The sequence below is a fragment of the Sus scrofa genome, chromosome 9 (genome assembly GCF_054392235.1).
Source record: "Sus scrofa isolate SSC_HxYL_T2T_F1_AM1 chromosome 9, Sscrofa_HxYL_maternal_Yorkshire_Landrace_v2.0, whole genome shotgun sequence".
In the NCBI taxonomy this organism is placed as follows: domain Eukaryota; kingdom Metazoa; phylum Chordata; class Mammalia; order Artiodactyla; family Suidae; genus Sus; species Sus scrofa.
The window spans coordinates 9994219-10015275 of record NC_139391.1 but is presented as its reverse complement, the minus strand read 5'-3'; the positions used below and the strand labels follow the sequence as shown (position 1 = coordinate 10015275).

At 54.1% G+C, this 21057-nt stretch overlaps 1 protein-coding gene across 2 annotated transcripts; it reads right to left on the bottom strand.

Moving 5' to 3' along the window:
• Positions 1-694: 694 nt before the first annotated feature.
• On the bottom strand, positions 695-17605 carry MOGAT2 (monoacylglycerol O-acyltransferase 2). Of its 2 annotated transcripts, XM_084974134.1 has the most exons (8): positions 17455-17605; positions 12101-12279; positions 11185-11396; positions 9504-9615; positions 6567-6771; positions 6079-6253; positions 5254-5453; positions 695-4039 (listed from the first exon to the last, which is right to left on the bottom strand). In XM_084974134.1, exons 3-8 carry the CDS (start codon positions 11262-11264, stop codon positions 3885-3887), a joined length of 927 nt encoding a protein of 308 aa, XP_084830260.1. In that variant the 5' UTR covers positions 11265-11396; positions 12101-12279; positions 17455-17605; the 3' UTR covers positions 695-3884.
• Positions 17606-21057: the final 3452 nt, after the last annotated feature.

Below are 21057 nucleotides of genomic sequence, written 5' to 3'. Positions count from 1 at the left end.
AAAATTAACTCAAAATGGATCATAGACCTAAATTTAAAGGGCAAAGATAAAACACCTCAATTACAAAATAGAAGAAAATCTAGGTGACTTTGAGATTGGCAATGACTTTTTAGATACAGCATCAAAGGCACAATCTGTAAAAGAAAAACGGATAAGGTGGACTTCATAAAACACTTCTGCTTTCAAAAGACATTGTCAGGAGAATGTGAAGCCACAAACTGGGAGAAAATATCTGCCAAAGGTATATTTGTTAAATTACTGTTGTCTGGACTCTACAAAGAACATTCAACACTCGACAATAAGAAAAGGAATAAGAGATTTTAAAAAGAGGCAGAAGACCTGAGCAGACACCTCCCCAGACAAGATGAATAGATGGCAAGTCAGCTTAGGGAAAGATGCTCCACGTCCTAAGTCATTAGGGAAATGCAAGTTGAGACAAGGAGCTGTCGCCGCGAGCCTCTGAGTGGCCGGAATCGAGAACGGGGACATCACTGGATGCTGGCGAGGGTGTGGAGCAGCAGGGACTCTCATTCGTTGCTCATGGGAATGCAAATTGGTACCCTCACTGTGGAGGAGAGTTGGCAGTTTCCTGCAAAGTCAGGCATACTCTTATGGTGTAGAGCATTAATTATGCTCCTTCATACTTACGCAAATGAGTTGAAAACTTATGTCCATTCAAAGATTTACACACGAATGTTTATAGCCCTTTTATTTCTATTTGTCAAGGTGTGGAGGCAACCATGATAACCTTCAGTGGGTGAATGGATAAATGCAAGACGTTTCTGGTTTTACAAAGCAAAGGACGTGTGGCAAGTCAGCAAGACCACGTGGCCAAGCCAGTTACACAGCCCTGTCATGGTCCAGCACACGAGCAAAAATAGCCCGCAGCCCCCAGAGCTGACTGTGCGCCGGGCGTGCCAAGCGCTGTGTGTGAGTTATCCCGGGCATCCTCACCAGCCCTGGGGCCGGTGCGCAGGCACCTCCAGGGACAGACAGGAAATGACGGTGCTGAGGGGTGAGCAGCTGGCTCCTTCAGTGGGACTCACGCACGTGGCTGGGCGGCTTGAGTCTTGCCTTCTGAATGTCCTGTTCGCTGCGCACCGTGGTTGGCCTTCAGAGACGGGGACCCTGAGGCCCTCAGAGAGCCAGGTTCTCCCTGGAGCTACTCAGCCAGGCGATGGCAGAGTTGCCACAGGGATCGGGAATCCTGTTTCCAGGACTCCGCCCCGAGGCTCAGCAGAAACAGACCCGAAGAGTGTCCATGGGGACACGGCTTTGCTCCCTGGCCTCAGGGGTCCGTGGGTTGAGGATGCAGCATTGCCAGGAGCTAGGTCACAGACCCAGCTCAGATGCCCCATTGCCGTGGCTGTGGTGTAGGCCGGCAGCTGCAGCTCCGATTCCACGTGTAGCCTGGGAATTCCCACATGCCCCAGGTGCGGCCTGAAAAACAGCAAAAAAGAAGGCCATTCTCCAGATTGGTGCCTTTTCTACCATAGGAGGCCGCCTCTGAGGAAGGGGAAGTCGAGATTTTGAAGCTGGACCCCCATTAGCCTCGCAGTTACACCCCCTTGAAGGCAGAGTGGGGAGGGGTGTGGGCAAAGCCCCTCTTGCCCGGGGACCCCACCTGGAAAGATGACTCTTTTCCTGCTTCCTGAGCCCGAGTGCATCGTCCTCCAAGGCGAGAAGATGGGTTAAGGGGACACGCTCAGGAGTGGGAGCCCCCACGGGATCAGGAAGCTCCCTAACCCAGGGCTGGGGTGGGTGCTGCAGGGAGGCCTGGGGCCCACAGTAAAGACGGGGCTGTGGTGGTCGAGAAGGGGGGCTGCAGCAGGGCAGGGGGATGCAGGAGGCTGGGGGAGGCTCTGGAGGCACCAGTCCCCTTCTGGGCCCATCACGCTGTCTGTTCAGCGGGGTTGTGGGGAGATACTTGGGATCAGAGGTCCGTAAGCCCAGCTCCCTGTTTGAGGTCAGGCTCCCTAGGAGCAGACCCTGACAAAGGAGCCCCAGTGAGCCTGGCTTTGCGGAAATGCCCATGGAGAATGTGGAGAAGGATTTGGGGGAGAAGAGGAGGGGGACGCATTCAGCGGGGTGTCATCCAGAGTAGGAGCAGCCTCAGCCCATCCTGCTGCACAAAGTTCTAAACCTCAGCCTCCTTTTCTCCAAACCTAGCCTTGACCCTAACCCTCAACAGTGTCACCCACGTGTCCTCTGCCCTCTCCCTCCTCTCTGCCTTTGCTGCCTCCGCAGCTCCCATTCTCCCTCCTCTGCCTGAATCGGGGCAAAGCCCAGTCCCCCTGAGAGGCTGAGGCTGGGCCCTTCCACGTAGCAGCAGGCAGAGCTCTACTGGCTGACACCTGCCCCACTTGTCACCATCAAGCCATGTCATCATCAGGCCCTTTGTCCCCTGTTGGTCTTGATGTCTGAGAACTTCTCCCAGGTCAAAGAGCAGCCTGATTTCAGCTTTGACCCTGCTCTCTCATGCCTGACGGGGCCTGATTCCTCTGCTGTCTGCGTCCGCATGTGCTGGGGCATCTCCCCACAAGGGCCCGGCCCCTTAGGCGGGCTGGGGGCCCTGAGGGGTGTCGGGTGGCAGGTGCTATGTAGCCACTGAGCTCTTGCCCTGAGCTCCTGGCTCCCTGTGTCCATGGGGAGGCCCCCTGCCTAGCAACACCCCCCCCCCCATGTCAGGGCTCAGCACATAAAAGGACATTCTGGGCACACATGGTCCGGCGTGGGTGTTCCTACTGGGCTCACCCTCCAGGCAGCCGTCCTCTGAGCCCAGGCTCCCTGCTCCCACCTCGTGGGGCCCGTGTCCTCACCTGGGGACCAAGGTTGCTGTGAAGGAGGGGAGCCCCTCCCCTCTGGCCCCTGTCTGTCCCCTCCCCCATCTGCCCTCCTGGCGCCCTAAGGCTGATGGTCACCTTGTAGTCCACCCAGGCCAGGTTCCCACCTCTGGCCTTTGCTCAGACCTTTGCCCTACCAACTGGGGCGCTGCTGTTTGGCAGCTCAGCCTCTGTCCTCCAGGCAGGTTGCTTCATGCAGCATCCACAGTGTTTGGGTGGCCCTTCATAGTCTCCTAGGTAAAATTCAAATTTCTTGTATTGACATTTATGGAGACCCCCATTTTGTACCAAGGTCAAGGATGAAGTTACAAAGGATAAGTAGGAGCTGCATCATAGAGCTCTCAGCCTGTGACATCAGAACAGAGACCAGAGGTCATCTTAGTCAGGGGAAACTGAGGCTCAGAGGGACAGCAAAGTGTTCTGCCCAAGGTCATTCAGCCAGTGACAAGCCCAGTTGTCCTTCTCCCGTTCCGGGCCCCTCTGGATACCTCTCCAGGGCTCAGGGGACTCAGAGAGTCAAAGGCGCCCAGGGCGAGTGCAGGGGCTTCATGGCCACGCCCTCCTCTCCAGCTAGGGAGGAGGGGGTGGGACAGAAGTGAGCAGGATGAGGGAGCTTGCAGGAGAAAGGGCTGCAGTGCAGCTGGTGGCTTCCTCTGTGCTGTTGCTTCAGTCAGAGGAAAACAAACCTGGTCTTTGGAGCTGCTCTTTTTCCTGCCCACCGAGTGACAGGACCACAGAGGACAGAGACCCCAGGCACCATTCTCTCCCGGCATCTCTCCCATTGCTCACGTGGGCAGAGCAGGGTGTGGGCTTCATGCTCCAGACTCACAGCAGGAGGGCAAGGGACCGATGCCCTCCTCTGGCACGCTGCCAGCTGGGACTCGGGGACGGCCGCGGGCTGGAAATCAGCACCGCAGTCCGTGAAGGCTCTGGGGATGTGTTCAGCGGACACCTCCTCCAGGAAGCCGCCTGGGACCACGGCTCCTCCCTCTGGGCTCCCTAATGCCAGTGCTGAGGAGGGCTGGTGCCTCCCCGGGGCGCTCAGCAGAACTCCAAGTGCTGGTCGCTGGGGACGTTGTACTTGAGCTTGTGGGCTTCAAAGAGCCTGGACAGCTCCTTCAGGTAGCGCTGGTGCAGCCCGTCCACCTCCTCCTGCGAGGGGTTCGGTGTCTTCTGCACCTCGATGGGCGTCCCCACTGCAAGAGACAGAGGTGGCTGGTGACCCAGAACGGGAACCACACGGGGGGCAGGAACCCTGGGAGCAGGTGCCCAAGCCATGATCTCGTGTGCAAGAAAGTGTTCTCACTGCCTCTTTTGCACTCTTTTTCAGGTGAAGGTTTCTAAGATGTCAGGGTAGATTCCAGATTTGGATAGCGGAACCCCACCGCCGGCTGCTATATTCATGCATTAGCTCCATCAGTCCTCCTAACGATCCTATGGGGCTAGAACCTGCCATTACAGCTGTTTGACAGGTGAGGCAGTGAGGCTGAGGGAGCTTGAGTGACTTGCTCAACGTCACATAGCCAGGAGGCATCATCAGTGGCAGGTTTGAAGCCCTGGGGATGTGCTGCTGACTTCCAGAACACGTGGGTCTGTGAGTCTGAATGTCCTGATCAGAAGTCACGGGATGGCTGGGAGGAGGCCGGTCCACAGCCCAAGCTGCCTCCTTCCCCCTCTGCCCCCGCACGGGCCTGCAGGGCCCCCCGTTCTAGACCGGAGTTGGGAAGCCTGATCTACCTCCTTCCACTGGCTCTGCCTCTTTGAGGAGACACCTGCCCTTCCATCTTCTCTTGGGTAAGGCTCTGGAGGCAGCCCCACTATGAATATTCATGAAAATATTGCTGAATCACCCAGGGAAAGTCCTGGTGGAGGCGCTGAAAAGGCCATACTTCACTAAGAAATGACTGGATGGTGGAGATGAACAGACCTCCCCCAACAAGCTTTGCCATTGGCACCTACTTGGCATCCAAGCAGAAAGCAAATAAACGTCCAAACCGCTAAGTAGGCGGCGCTGTCTATGGATTCATCTAATGCCCATGAGTTTACAGGAAAATTTGGAAGTGGTCTGTCTTCTCGGAGTCTCCGTTTGCCCTCAGTACAATGGGGATGGTAGTCCTGCCCCCAGGGTTGTTGGGGTAACTGAGCTGCTGCAGGTAAGGAGCCGGCACAGTGCCCGGCACAGAGCAGGTGGCAGTGATCAGGAGTGACCCCTGTTCTTTGTGTCTGTTACAGCTCTCATGCCAGACTGCCTGGCATTGGGGTTACCTGCCCGTGTGTCCGTGTCCCAGTTTAGAATGTGCGCTCCACGAGGTCAAGGATGGATCTGGCCCATGTTCAAGTCCCCTTGTGCTCACAGCCCGGGCCCCTGGCCCTGTAGCCCTCCCCACTCCCAGCCTGGGTCTTGGCTCACCCACGGTGGTGATGGGCCGGCGGTAGGGCAGAAAACCAAAGCTGTGCTGGAAGACACCCCGGCCGTGGAAGAGCGGGAGCGAGATCCCCATGATCCTCTGTAGCCGGTCCTGGCACCAGCGCAGCCAGGAGCCAGGTAAGTTCTCTACCTGGTCAAATGCGTCATTCTCCCCAAAGGAGAAGACTGGCACCAGAGCCGCCCTGAGGACGACAGGAGAGAGGGCTTGTGGGCGGTACAAGAAGGCACAAGCTGGTCCCCTAGCTTCCCGCCGGGACCCGGGGACCAGGACTTGGGGCAGAGCACAGAGCCCTGGGCTGGATGTAGGAGGCCTCGGGTGTCCCCCAGACCTGCCACAGCCTTGCTCCGTGACCACGGGCAGGTCAGGCTCCTCCCAGGGCCACCACCCGACAGGGAGACCAGAATGCTTCAGGGAGTCCTCCCAGGTTGCAAACCTCTGCAAGCTTTCTGGAAACATCTCTCCTGCCCAGCCAGCTTATGTTCCCAAGGATGCTTCAGGTAGGAGAAGAGCTCCTCGCTCTGCTCCCCACCTCCATTCTCCCAGGTCCTGTTGGTCTCAGAGCCAGTGTCAGCTTCGGGCGACCTGGCCCTGCACACCTCGGCCCTTTGATCACCGTGTTTCCCAGTGGAAACTCTTCTATGGATTTGGACGTGAGACAGTCCATCTGTCCCCAAGGTAGAATCCTCTTTGTCAGCGGACGGGGAGTGTCCCACCAAAACGGGGTCCGCCTCGGTCTCTGCCGTCTGTCCCCCAGATCCCAATCCTTGCCGATCCCCACCCGAGCCGAGAGGCCTCTCCCCTGTTACCCGTGCCGCAGGGCGAGCCTGACGAAGCCCTTGCGGTTCCGAAGCACCAGCTTGTAGCTTCCAGGCCTGGCGTTCAGTGCCTCCTGGGCGCCACCTGTAATGATGCCCAGCAGGTTGCCACCTGTTTTCCTGCTCAGGATGTGAGCAGCGCTCTCCTTGTCTGATGCAACCAGCCCTGGGGAGAGAGGAAGGTGGTCAGGTGTGAGATGAGAGGGCTGGGACTGTAGAGGAGACATCGCCTGGTCCCCACCCCTCACCCCCCAGCTGCGAGGTCCCTGGGGATCAGGACTGGGTCGTGTCCCTCTTCCCAACCCCTCACCAAGCTCACTGCCGGACTGAGTTTGCTGGGAAGTGCTCCTGGGGTCTAGACTCCTTCCCCCCCGACACATGCCCTTGGAAGAAGTTCAGAACAGGTGACAGCCTCCCCAAAGTCCCTCCTCCATGCCTCCAGCCCTCCTCTTCCCCCAGCCAGGGGTGGGAAGACTCACCCCCAGACATGATGTAATCCCTGAAGAAGGGGACCCGAAACCACAAGTTGAGCATCATCAGATGGGGGCGGATGCCGGGGAAGAGGGAGGAGAAGCCTGTGCTCTCGGTGCACAGGTTGGTAAAAGCTCCGGTCGCCAGGATGCCGTGGGGGTGGAAGCCAGCAAGGTAGTTCCGGGAGGGGTCCAGCTCAGCGGTCTTGACCAGCTGCAGGGACAGCAAACTGGTGAATCAGGGCTGGACCTGGTTTCCACCCTGACTCTGTCCCCACCCGTGTGACCTTGGGCAAGCTGCTCCCTCTCTGAGCCTCAGGTTGTTATGAAGATGGAGATTTATATGTGAATGCATCCAGTGATGCCATCTGTATCTCATACGCACTGAAGGCTTTGGACATATTGCTTCCCTCTCCGGTTTTTCCTCTATCATCTATCAAATGAGGATATCTGGCGCAGGCCCACCAACCTACTAGGACTGCTGAGAAGCTCAGGTCCATGAGCTCCCTGGAATCACCAAGGCAAAGGACAGGAGAATGGTGATTGATACAGTTCGTGCACCATCAAAGGCCACACGGGGGCGCCAATGGGCTTAACTAGCCCTATTGTAACAAGACTCCATCCCAGAAAAGTTGACATTTAGGACCTGGGAGTGAGATTGCAAGATTTATAGGGGTGGATTCCTGTCAGGCTGAACGACGTGCAGACCTGGAGGCCATCCCTATTCCGTCGACCCCTCTGCACAATGCCAGTGTCACCCCTGTGCCTCGCTGCTAGCCCCCTCCACGTGCCAGACTTTCACTGCCGGACAGTCACCTCTTTCACAGGCCTGGGCAGCTCTGCCTGGGCCTGGCCAGGCCTGCAGCATGAAGGGTGCAGCAGAGACCACCAGACATTGTACATGGAGGGGAGAGGAGAGCTGTTTGTCATTAGCAGCTTCCAGAGGACGTGTGATGAGGGTGGAGAGGGCGGAACTGACTTAACAAGTGCTGCTTCCGCCAGTTACTGGACAGGCTGTGATGTGCAAAGATTACTGCCTTGGGCAGCAATCGTGTGTCTCTTTGTCTGTGTGTGTGAGAGAGAGAGACCTAGCGCTTCCACACTCTGCTAGGAAGAGCAGGCCCACCCTTTGCAGGGCCTTGTGCTCTGGGAGGCATATCCATCAGTTGGGAGGTCCTCAGGCCCCCCACCGCCCCAACAGGACTGGCCAAGCCCTGCAATTTATGCTCCCTGGTGGGGGCAGCCCTTTCCACTCCTGCTCAGCTTTGCCTCTGTGAAAGTTCATCCTGTCACCAAGCTGAAACTTCCAGCTTGAGGATTCTCATTGCCTTTGGTACCCAGAGGCCTGGCTGCCAGCTCTCAGAGCAGCCTGGTGGGACCCAGGAGATAGCAACGGGGATCTGAGCCTGTTCGCACCATCCAGGCTGCAAAGCCCCAGAGTGTGCTGAACTGCCCCTGGACTTGGTCTCTGCAAACCCCCACCTCCACTATACCCTCCGGTTATCCTTGACTCTTTGCAGAAAGGCTGCAGTGACCTCAGGTGGAGGGGCCGTTTCCTCCCAGACGAGGACGAACCTCTTCTACTCTTGCAGTGGGGATTTATTGGATGTGAAATTAAGCAGAGAAATTTCTGGTATTCTCATTGGGAAGGTGCTTCCTCAGAAACCCATCTCGGTGTGTTTCTTTAAAAACATACCTGTCTCCGTGCATGGAAGCACTTGCTTACAAATTCTCTTACTCGGCTAGTGGGAAGGTAATTTTCTACAAGTTCCCTAAAGGCCAGGAGGCAATATGAATCACGACCGAAAAATATAAGTGATCTTTTAACCCAGCAACTCCACTGCTGAGGAGGTTAACTACAGAATTTCTCATGCCTGTGCAAAATGACATCCGGACAAGATTATTAATTGAAGCATCTTTTTTTTTTTTTTTTTTTTTGGTCTTTTCAGGGCCGCACCTGAGGCATATGGAAGTTCCCAAGCTAGGGGTCTAATCGGAGCTGTAGCTGCCAGCCTACACCACAGCCACAGCAACTCAGGATCCGAGCCGCATCTTTGACCTACACCACAGCTCACGGCAATGCTGGATCCTTAACCCACTGAGCAAAGCCAGGGATGGAACCCATAACCTTGTGGTTCCTAGTCAGATTTGTCAACCACTGAGCCATGGCGGGAACTCCTGAAGCATCTTTTTTTTTTTTTTCTTTTTTTTTTCTTTTTGTCTTTCTAGGGCCGCACCATGGCGTATGGAGGTTCCCAGGCTAGGGGTCCAATCAGAGCTGCAGCCACCAGCCTATGCCACAGCCACAGCAATGCAGGATCCGAGTCACGTCTGCGACCTACACCACAGCCCACGGCAATGCCAGATCCTTAACCCACTGAGCGAGGCCAGGGACGGAATCCTTCTTCTCATGGATGCTAGTCGGGTTCGTTAACCGCTGAGTCATGATGGGAACTCCTGAAGCATCATTTTTTGTTAATACCCCAACTTGGCATCCACCCAAATGCCCAGCAACAGGGCCCATTTAGACAAACTATGAAACGTCCCCTCGCGGATCACTGTGCAGCCACAGGGACACAGCTTTTCCTGTCCTGAAAGGGGAAGATGGCCACGATCGCTGCTCAGGTGAAAGAGCAAGGGGTGTGACAAAGGGTGAAAATGTTACCACCTGTGCTGAGAAGGGCACCAGGAGGGGGCCACAGCTCTTCCGGGGGGAATGAGTGCCTAATTCTTCACCATAAGCTCTTTAGGACTCCTCTAGGGTGTGTTTAGAAAGTTCCAAGACCCAGAAGACAGTTTCCTAATTGGGCTTGAAATTCAGCACTAGATGCTAGTTGATGGAATCACAGTAAGAGCTGATGGGAGCTCAGGAATCCACGTGCATCTGACAGGGAGCGCGGAGGCTCATCAATGCGGGGTAGCTCCAGCCAAGTGGGAACTCCCTACCTTCGGGACACACGAAGATCCCTGCAGGGCTGGCGCTGTAAAGGTGTGTGGAAGAGCTGGAGGGTCTCCTGGGAGGTGGGGGGTCCAGAATCTGCAGTCCACAATGCTGCCCCTGCAGGCTCCAGGCCCGGAACAGGTGAGTCAAAATGTGTCTCATCTCGCCCCCTGCAGGCCACATGGTGGTACTGCCCACCTTCTATAGGTGGCTATGCCATGGGCCTGCAGCAGACAACAATCCTAAACACTGTGCATATGCGGAATTTCTGCAAATCAAGTCTAGCATCCCACCAGTATCAGGAGCGCTCGCGCTCCTAGGGAGCTATCTGGCTGGGGGGCGATGGGCGGGTGGTGGATAAAACAGGAACAGCTGCTCAGCATCATCTTCTGCAACTGGCAACAGCTCCAGGTACAGTAAGAGTCAGATGCTGTCCTTCGATGGCAGAAAGCCCCCTGGAGAGCTTCCAGTTGAAGAGCTCCAGTTTGGTGGAATGGCCTGCACTGGCCTCCATTACCTCATCCCTAAAATCCTCTCCATCTGCAGGTATGCCTTCTTCTTTAGTGACATGACCATCCAGAAGCTAGGCAGTGGCGAGCTGCTGGGCCCGCGCTTGCACTGTTCCCTTCGCAGGCCACCTCTCCTTCCCTGGTGGACTCAGGATTCAGCTCACAGGAAGGAGTGAATGCACAGAGCCAGCATCCACTAGGCTCCACCCAAGGCCAGAAACCGCTTATAGTTTTCTTTGGCTGAGTGGCTGACATCAACCCTCTAAGGCTACAGGCCATCCTTTCCCCTGGGAACACTGGCCTTCCTGCCCAGAAGAGCAGGCCTTGGCCTGGGGAGAGGAAGGAGGGATGGGCATTCAGAATCTCAGTGCTCAGAGATCCTGGCGGTGGGGATGAGGGACTCTGCGCACGAATCCCACGGATCCTCTCAGGACCATGACAAGGTCAGCAGGCGGGGAAGGCGCCCAGCAGAGGAAGCAGATGCGGCCCGTGAGGAAGACCACCTCCACCTGGGTGCTTCAGGGGAGCTCAGCACTGCCCACCTGCTCTGTCATTGAACATCTATCGCCCCCCATGAGCATGGAAGCTTCTGCCAGCCAACTCCCCCTCCCGACCCCCCATGCCCAGCCCCTTCCCTGCTGCCCTGCCCTGCTGATCCCACCCGTGCCCTTTGCCCAGGAGGCCCTGCTCACTGGTGCCAAAGGCTCCTGAACCCTGGTTGTTGCTCAGCGTTTGCTCATCCCTGCTGGGCCCTGAGATGCTCAGAAGGGAGCGAGGCAGAGGCTCTGCCTCTGCAGCTGAGTTCTCATGACTCAGACAAGTTGCTCTGAGCAACCCTCTCTGAGCCTGTTTCTTCCATGCTGTGTGGAACTGGATACCTAATTCCTGGAGGGCCAGGAAGAGTTGGGGCTCCCAGATGGGGTGGGAGGAAAAAACCCATGCCGGTGTGAAGGTCAGAGCAGCAGGACTAGGGGCTATCCGAAGCCTTCTCAGCCTCTGCAGCCGTGCCCAAGTCTCCCCAGAGTCCCCAGTGATTCAGCAAAATAACACCAGCTACTAGTTTACTGAGAACCTCCAAAGTGCATCATTGACCCTCTTCTTGAATCCACACAACCCAGTGATAAATGTGGCATCGTCTCCACTTTACTACGAAGCTCAGAGAGACTGTATAACTCACCCAAGGTCACATGGCTGGTATGTTGCAGAACTGGTATTAGAACCTAGTCTGTTGAGCTTCAGGGGCCACACTCCATACATTTCTTCTTTCCTGTCTGCAGAGGAGGGCCTCTTGCTCCTGCCTGGCACATCTCTGTCCCTACTTCTCTCCCCAGCCTCGTGCACCCAGCCAGTTGCCCAGTGCAGCTACTTACATCCAAGGGTTTAGTCTGTCTGGGATACAGGAAAAGGAGCCAAAAGTCAGTTCTTTCAAATTCAGTGGCCTGCATCACTCAGGACTGATCTTTGCGCCTGGGGTCAAGTATCCAAAGTGGCCATGAGATGCCCCAAGTCAGAGTCAGAGAGTCAAAAGCACTCAGGTGGAAGGGATCCGTGTGCTCACTGGACACACTTGGAACTGACATTCAGAACAGGGCAAGGCTTTATCCAAAGATGCACAGCATCACAGAGAGGAGGGTAGTATATAGAACCTGAGAACCAATTCAGGGCCTTCTCTCTTGCCCTTTGAATGCACAAACTTGAAAGCCAGTTAGAGAACTATATATTTGACCCTGGTCGTGCCTTTGTCCCTCTCTGGGTGTTAGTCTCCTCATCAAGTATGGGGCGACACGGTTTCTTTGGAACTTCAGTTTATTAGCTTCAGCCTCAAACCTGGGAGGCTGATGGGTTTATACCTGTGAGCTACATAGGTGTGCTGCACGCTATGGCCCACAGACGTCCTTCAAGTCCCAATCGTTCATCCATCAGCCCCCCATCTCTGCAGATGGGAAACCATGGCCAGACTGAAGATGGACGCTTCCCCAGGCCACACAGGGGTGGAAGCCCAGCTCCTGCCTGCCAGCCCAACATCCTGCTCTCACACATGGATACAGGGGACACTACCGTCCTGGCCACACGCCAGCAGTCCCATTACTCACCGAGATGGGGAAATAGTCCTTCATGTACTTCCATACGCGCCAACACCTTATGGCCTCAGAGCGCCTGCCCCCCTGGTGTGGTGTGTCTCGGTCCAGGTACCACCAGGTCGCATACAGGATACTGAAGGACCAGAATCTTGTGAACAAGAGGCCTATGAAGACTACAGTGCAAATCTGGGCTGAGGAAGGAAGCAGGAAGCATCAGCAGTCAGAGCTGTGTTGGAAGGAGCTCTCCCGAGGCTCAGCGCGCGCTGTTCCCTCCAGCCCTCGCCCTGGGAGGAAGGAGCCAGCCTCTCATGCCTTCAAGGAGGACGGAACACAGCCCACCCAGGGTCACACTGGGAACCTCGATTTGAAGCCTTACTGACTCTGGTCTCCCCCCTCCATTTCCCTCTCCGTCCAGGTAAGTGGTCTGATCCTCCATAAGTGACTGAACGAACTATTTCTAGTTTCCGTCCTTTGGGACCTCAGAGAAAAGGAGCCATTCCTTCTGCCCAGCCCTCATTCTGTCCATTCTCTGCCCATCTTTCCATAGACAAACCCTGCCAGGTCCCTCTCTACCTAAAGTCCTCCCATGGCTTTCTCACAACTTTGAGGCACATCGCAAGCAGCTCAGCCTGGCATCCAGGCTCCCCATGGAAGGCCCCGGCACCCCCCTCCTCCAGCCTCACTCACCTACCTGCACCCCAAGCTCTGGCCACACGAGAATGCTCGGTGTTCCTACAACTCTTGTGCTCCTCGGTCTCTTGGTTCTAGCTCATGCTGTTTCCTCAGCCTGCCATGCCCTTCGCTGCTGAAGGAGGCAGGAAGAGGCTGGCTGGCTCATGGGTCAGGGGTACAGCACAGCCCTCACCAGGCCCGGTAAAGAATTCCCCCTGACCTTTGACTCTGGGTCCCCAGCCACAGGCTAGTCTTGGCTTCAATCCAGGGTCAGGTGGTCTGTTGGGGCTGAACCTAAGCTGTTGCCAGTGGAGCCTCCTTCCTAGAGAATACTGCTCCCTCCCCATCCCACGCCTTCCACGTAACACCATGCACTCAAAATCTTAAAAGAAGGTCGGCTTCCACTTGTATATTTGGAAGTATGGTATCCTGGGCTGTCATCCCTGGCAGCCTACCAGGAGGAGGGGACATTTGACTCGGTCTGAAGAGTAATAATTCATAATCCAAAAAGAAGTAGGTTGAGACTCACAGATGTACACTTAACACAGAGCTCTTCTGATGTGCCAGATGCTAATGGTTCAGCCATGAACGCTGGACAGAAATTCTCACCCTCTTGGAGTTCACTTTCCAGTGTTGTGTTTGGAGCACTTTGTTTTGTTTGGGTAAAATATACATAACATACATTTAATCCAGTACCCTTTTAATTACACAGTTCCGTGGCACGAAATTCATTCACATTGCTGTGCAGCCATCAGGAGCATGCATTTCTAGAACACGTCACTTTCCCAAACCGAACCTCCATACCCATTAAACGATAACTCCCTTGTCCCCTTCCCCCAGCCTCTGCCTGCCACCAGTCTCTTTTCTGTCTCTATTAATTTACTATTTTAAAAACCTCGTGGAGCCACCATTGTGGCTCGGTGAGTTAAGAACCTAATGAGTATCCACGAGAATATGACATTCACTGTGTTGAGGTATGTTCCCTCTATACCCTCTTTGGTAGGAGTTTTTATCATGAATGGATGTTGGACTATGTCAAATGTTTTTCTGCATCTATTAAGATGATCGGGTGGTTTTTGACTTTTCTTTTGTTAATATGGGGTGTGACGTTCATTGATTTGCGTATGTTGAACCATCCTTGTGAGCTTGGGGTGAATCCCACTTGGTTGTGGTGTATGATCTTTTTTATATCTTGTTGGATTTGGTTGGCTAAAATTTTGTGGGGGATTTTTGTGTCTATATTCATCCAAGATATTTGCCTATAGTTTTCTTTTTTGGTAGTATCTTTGTCTGGCTTTGATATTAGGAATATGGGTTCAATCCCTGGCCTTGCTCAGGTGGTTAAGGATCTGGCACTGACCCAAGTGGATGCAGTGTGGCTGTGGCTGTGGCTAGCCTGGGAACCTCCAGATGCCACGGGGTGTGGCCCTAAAAAGACAAAAACCAACCAAACAAACAAGCAAACAAACACCTTGAAAGGGAAAGTTGTAGAAGAGTGTGCATAAAATGCCATTATTTGCATGAAAAAGGACACACCCCTATAGGTGGGTTCTCCAGCTTAGAGGATGAAAGGACTCTGCTGATCAGGAGGAGGAGGCATAAGCAAGGAGATAAGGAAGCCTGGCCCTGGGCTTAGATTTCATTTTTTTTACATAGCAAATAGTTAATGTGAAAGAATTATCAGTAACTCCAGTCAGGGCTCTCTGCCCTTGGGCAAAATCAAAAGTCTATGTTGGTCGCTCCCACTTTCAGAAAACCTGCTCTAAAAAAATTAAGCCGAGTTGTTCATCGTGGCTCCCTGGAGGGTAGGACTTGAGGAAGTCTTTCAGTTTGGGGATACAAATTTCACTTCCATGGGTTACAACAGCATGTATGGTTTTGTAACTAACACAGTATGTAAAGGTTAGGAAAAAACCCTCGCAAGAGGCACCTACTTGCATTTGACAGAAAGACATCCCCCAATACACCACTGCCCTCACCCTGGGCGCACCCTTTAACTCCTGTCGGTGCCCAAAACCTACATAGAGCATCTTTTTTAGTCCTTTAGGAAGGGAGACACTTTCTTTCACATCAGAATCCCAAGGGGGACAAAAGGTACTACTCCATTTTTCAGAGGCCCCAAGAGGGTGTGCACATTGGTTAAAGTCACACAGCAAGCTAGCAGGATGGGCCCTGGCATCGGATTCTACTGTTTTGGCTACACCTCGCTCCCAACATTAAATCATTCAACAAACCTCTATTGAATTCAATTCTTCTAGAAGCTGGACTTGGAATTGAGAACAAGACCAACTATTTGAAATGACCTTACCTTCTTGTGCGAGTGTGAGCTATAAAAAAAAAAAATTTTTTTTTTTTTTTTTTTGGTTTTTTTTTGCCTTTTCTAGGGCCGCTTCCGCAGTATATGGAGGTTCCTGGGCTAGGGGTCTAATCAGAGCCACAGCAACATAGGATCCAAGCCATGTCTGTGACCTACACCACAGCTCATGGCCACGCCAGATCCTTAACCCACTGAGCTAGGCCAGGGATTGAACCAGCAACCTCATGGTTCCTAGTCGGATTCGTTAACCACTGAGCCATGACGGAAACTCCAAAATTGTGTTGTTGTTGTTTTTGTTTGGGTTTTTTTTTTTTTCGGCCACATCAGAGACATGTGCAAGTTCTCAGACCAGGGATCGAACCCGTGCCACAGCTGTAACCAGAGCCACAGCAGGGACAACACTGGATCCTTAACCCACTGAGCCACAAGGGAACTCCAGAGTGTGAGTTATACAGAAGAGATAAGGCAGCAGTAATCAAGTAACTCAGGGGAGGGTATCTGGATCTGGGCCTGAGTCCCAGGGACAGGTCCTAGTCCACCGCTCAGGCTCATCTTTGCCCCTCCCCCAAGGCCCTGCTCTGGGTCCGTGTGTGTGGTCTTTACACACACACACACACCCGCTTCCCCGCAAGCCCTCACTCTCCCGCTAGCCTTCAAACCCTGCCCTGTGGACCCATCTCCTAACTGTCTCTGGAAGGAGGCCCCTGCTCTCCACCCACTGCAGGCCTCCCTAGAGTAATTTTTTTCTTAAAGGGCCAGATTGTAAATATCTTAGATACGGCTACTCAAGAGGCAACTTGCAGGATATTACATAGGCACATCATCGTTTAAATTATGCAACCATTTAAAAAGTAAAAACCTTTCTTGGCTCATGGGCTGTATGAACGGTGGAAACAATCAGTAGGCTGGATGTGGCCCATGGGGCATAATTTGGTGACCCCTCTTCTAGACTGTGACTGCTTTCTGCCATCCGTCTAGCCCCATACACCAATGGAGCAGGTCCCCTGACTGCAGCCACAAAGACCTATACTACACAGATTGCACCTTGTCACTCCTGTAGCTAAAGCCTTCCGGGGTCTCTCTTTGTCCCCAGGATAAGGGACAAAGTCAAAACTTGTGCTCCTGGGGCCAGGGGGGCCAGATCCCTTTTCTCAGCTGCCCTCCCTCTAGGTCCAGGCCCAGGACCCTGTGACCTCCCTGTACTGCTCCTGACAGTTCCAGGCACTGGGGCTGGGCTGGGGGTGGGCACGGCCAGGTAGACACACTCCTGCTGGCAAAGATCATCCGATGCCACCTGGGCAAGATGTCCCTCATCCCTGGGATCCCCAGGCCTCAGGCGCCCTGACTCTGAGCCCTTGATCCAGGAGCCAGGGCACTTTCCACCTGCCCTGAGAGGGTTCCCCCGCTCCCCTGCACACCTCCTCCCACACCCTCAGCCCTCTCGGCTCCCTCTGTCTCCCTCCCTTTCTTCCTTTGGCTGTAGGAGGTGCCCAGGCCTACAGCCTTGGGCATTTAAGGCACTTGGCTTCTCTGCTCCTGTGTGTCCTGAGGATAACCAGGGATATTTTTCATGGTTGTGTGAGTGCGTGAAATGGCTATTGACCAGCCTGTAAAGACTGTGGCCACGTTTCAAAGCCAGTGTAGTGGCATCGGTGTGCAGCCTGAACACCAGCCCCGGAGGCAGCAGTTTCTACCCAGGCTGGTGCCCCCAGATGAAGGATCCCATGGTCTCCCCTCCTCCTCAGCCCAGCCCGCCTTACCCAGGGCCAGGAAGGAGAAGACCCACTGCAGGACCGCCAAGGTCTGCAGCCTGCGTTCCCATGGCACGGACAAGGGTGCCAGCTTCACCATGCCGGCTCCTTGGCTGACTCCAGAAGGTCCTCTGAGCTCTCTTGTGGTCTGAGGCACCTCCCAGCTTTTGTTGCTTCCAGAGGTTGAGTAAGCTTTAGTGGTCGGGAGGAGGGTGCCCCACCCCCCCGGGCCAGCCCAAGGCCTCCCCGTCTCCACCCTGTTGGGACCTGTTTCCTAGGAGAAACCTTTGAACCCACCTGCCCTGGAGCCAGCTAAAGGAGGAAGGGAGAGATGGACATTCGCCTCCTCAAGCGATGCCTTATTTGCCAGATCACCTTTCTCTGATCGCTTGAATCTTGCCCTCACTGGGTAGGTGAAGCCCCAAATATGGGGCAGTCCTGTTCTCTGCCTATCTGCCCAATGACCTGGCTCCTAAATTTGCTTCCTCTCTCCTGCCCTGTCCGCTGTTCCCCAAAACAAATGCCCGGTAACAGCTCCCATCCAAGAGTCCCTTGGAATTCCCGTGGCACTGCAGCAGAGACAAATCCGACTAGTATCCATGAGCACGCGGGTTCCCTGGACTCACTCAGTGGGTTAAAGATCCAGCATTGCTGTGAGCTGCAGTATAGGTCACAGACGCGGCTTGGATCCAGTGTTGCTGTGTTACGGCAGCTGCCCAGCAGCCCCGCGGCCGCAGTGCGTCAGCTCTAGCGACAGCCCTGTGGCTGGAGTGAACCAGCTCCAGCAGCTCTGCGGCTGCAGTGTATCCACTCTTTTTACCCGGCGAGAAGCCAGGCGAGCACTTGGAGAGTTGGAGAACTCAGGTTTATTATGCCAGCAGGCTCAGAGGAGGTCGCTCTTCGGAGTCTGAGCCCCGAAGAAGGGTTTCACAAGGCTTTGATGGGCTACCTCTCCATGCTTGGAGGATGGGAGTGAGGTCAGGCAAGGTAGTAGATTTGGAAGCAAGTTTATAGAAGCAGATGTGGGGGGGTGGGGGGGTGGGGGTGGTGGCTGGACTTTGCTTAGTCATCATGGCCAGGGTCTGTCCTTTCTACCTTTTTATTGGGATACTTTCTCCTACAGCTGTGGCTGTGCTGTAGGCCGGCAGCTGTAGCACCGATTCGACCCCCTAGCCTGGGAAATTCCATATACTGCAGGTATGGCCCTAAAAAAATAATCAATCAGTTAATCAAAGAAATGAGGTTGCCCCAACTGTGACACAGATCACAGCTGTGGCTCAGACTTGATTCCTGGCCTAGAACTTCTATCTGCCCTGAGTGGAGGGAGGAATCCCTTGGCCCCACCATCTCCTCCGCCTCCCTCCCTCTCCCTAGGCTCCCCTGCACAGCAGGACTCCTGGAAGAGCCCCCGCATTCCCCACGCCCCTCCCCGCCCCTCCCCTCCCCTTCTGGCCTCCCTCCCCCCCACTTCAGATCCACTGCTCCCAGGAGCTGCCCTGGGCAACTTCACACCCGGCCACCGCCCTGCTGCTTCAGCCAGTGGTCCATGCCCAGCTCTCATCCTGACGTCTCCGCAGCCTTCGTTCGACCCCGGGGGTCACTGCCTCCTCCTTGAAACCACTTGGCCTCTGGAGCCCCCCTCTCCTGCTTCCCTCCTGCCCCTGGCGCTGCTCCTGGTCCGCCCTGTGGCTGGTAACCTTCCTTCCCCAGACTCAGGCTTTGAGTGCCCTCCTGCCCCTCAGTCCTCGGGCCCTCCCTCTCACTCCACCCTCTGTCCTCAGAGACCTCATCCAGGCTCTTGGCCTTGGGGTCTCTCTGGAGTAGGAACATATCCAAACTGCATCGCCAGGCCTGACTCCCCCCGGGGCTCCAGACCTGACGGTCCAGGCGGCCTCTTGTCCTCTTCCCTGACAGCCTGTGCGCCGCCTCCGTCCTAGTCTGTCCCAAACAGAGCTTGGCTTCCCCTCACCTGCCCAGGCTACCTCTCCTCTGCTCCTTGCCATCTCTGGAAAGGGGGCTTCATTGACCTAGTTCCTCAGGCCAAAACCTTAGAGTCACACTAGATTCTCTCTGTCCTCTCCATCCATCTCTATCTATTTGGGCTCTTCAATCACTGCTTTTAAACGTACGCTTTGAACTGAAATATATCAAACGTACAAGAAAAGGCACAACGCCTAAGTGTTGGAGTGATGCATTGTCCCAGAGTGAACCCATTTGTGTGACCTCCACTCCGAAGAACAAATGGGACCTGACCAGCTCCTGTGTCCTTGGCCTTCACGCCTCTCCTCCCCACAGCTCAACCCAGCTCAGCTCTGCTTTGAACTTTATCAAAAGTGAGTCTCTCTCTTGGAATGTTGGAATTCATAAAATGTTAAATTCACAGCTCATTTGGAGGAAACACGTAGGTGAATAAAAACAAAAGAAAGAATAAATGTATTTGTTAGGGAGGAACATTCAGGGCTTAGCTGGTAAAGCAAGAGAGATTTATCAAGGCCTCGGAGGGGCTGAGCTTACAAAAGATCCGTGGTGGGAATCTGTGGCTGGAGTTCATGGCACAAACATGTGGCAGGAATGATGAAGGAGGAAGGGAAGGTAAGGGTGGGGGTAGGTGGTCCAGCCCCATGACAGAGGGCTCTCAATCCTTGTAGGTGGTTAATCTATGCTCCACATTCCAGGAAAGGGTGTAGATATCGTGCTGGGCGGTACCCATGTCCAGGGCAGGTCTCCAAGGTTAACAGTCACATGGGGGGGGGGTCCGTCTCCATCCTCCTGGGAACCTATCATTCCAGTCTTTTGTTATGTGGGATAGGGGTGATGGTTCTCTCTTCCGTAGCTACTTCCTGCTGGCTGGGGTGATGGTACTGGCTGGCTGGACATGGTAGGTTCCTACTATGGGGGATGGGAAGAAAAGAAAAATAAGATTAAACAGAGATTTAGGATAGAGGGATATATGTGGATACCTGTACTGTTGAAGGAGGAGTGTAGTTTTATCTAAGTTGGTTTTAATGTTAGATGCGGTATTAACACATAATTAACAGAAGCTATTGGTCATTAGACATGCAGCCTCCTTTCTGCTGTTGTAAGAGGAGACCTTGAAAATGTCAGGTTGCGGCTGCCAGCTGATGCTGCTCTGAGAACAGCAGGTGGCCTCAAGTCGGACAGGGCACATAAACCTGAAGTTCTCAGCAACACGAAGAATTCCCATAATATTTCCTAGTATTACCTCGGCTGTCTGACCCACAGCTGCTTCATTCTGCCTTTGCTCTCTAATGCCCAAGGCGGATGATGATTTCGGTTTTTCTAGATGTGGGACGATGCAAGAATTTGGGCCCATAAAAATCCCTCCCTAAAATCTGTCTGAAGCCCTGTTCTGTCAGTGTGCCCAGCGCACAGAGCACCGCCCTCCTGGTCTCCACGCTGAGCTCTGCTCAGGGGGCGCTGCAGGGCAGCAGCCGCCAGGGCTCATGTTTTACTCCATGTGGAGGCCGATGCCAAGGGCCAGACTTCCCTTCCCAGTGCTCGCCCATGGTCCTACATTCGACCATAGTTTTGGGCGGCATATCATCACCATTTCATCCCACGGCGCTAGGCATGAGCATTCCTAGATCTGGCAAAGATTTCACTGATGGGCAACTCGATGTGCTAATACTGGACTAGGCCTTATTAACAGGAGCCCAAGGTCTCTGGACCATGTGTCTTCATAGTCTCTTATGGTCCAGGAAAATATTCCCTCTTGTTGCATTTTCCCATATCTAGAGGCTACTGATTTCCCATATCTAGAGGCCACTGATCTCAAATGGAACCGTATATCATTGTATCAGAGACTCAGCTACACACTTGGCAATGCAAGAAATAGCAATTTGAGGAGTTCCTGTCGTGGCTCAGTGGTTAACGAATCCGACTAGGAACCATGAGGTTGCCGGTTCAATCCCTGGCCTCAGTGGGTTAAGGATCCGGCGTTGCCATGAGCTGTGGTGTAGGTTGCAGATGCGGCTCAGATCCCGTGTTGCTGTGGCTGTGGTGTAGGTCAGAGTCTACAGCTCTGATTAGACCCCTAGCCTGGGAACATCCATATGCCATGGGTGCGGCCCTAAAAAGAAAAAAAGACAAAAAGAAAGAAAAAAGAAAGAGCGATTTTTTTGTGGAAAAAAGTTAATAAAAAATAATATAGATAGTGGTATTAGTAACGTCATAAATAAGAATTTAAGCTAAGAGCTTTCACCAAGTAC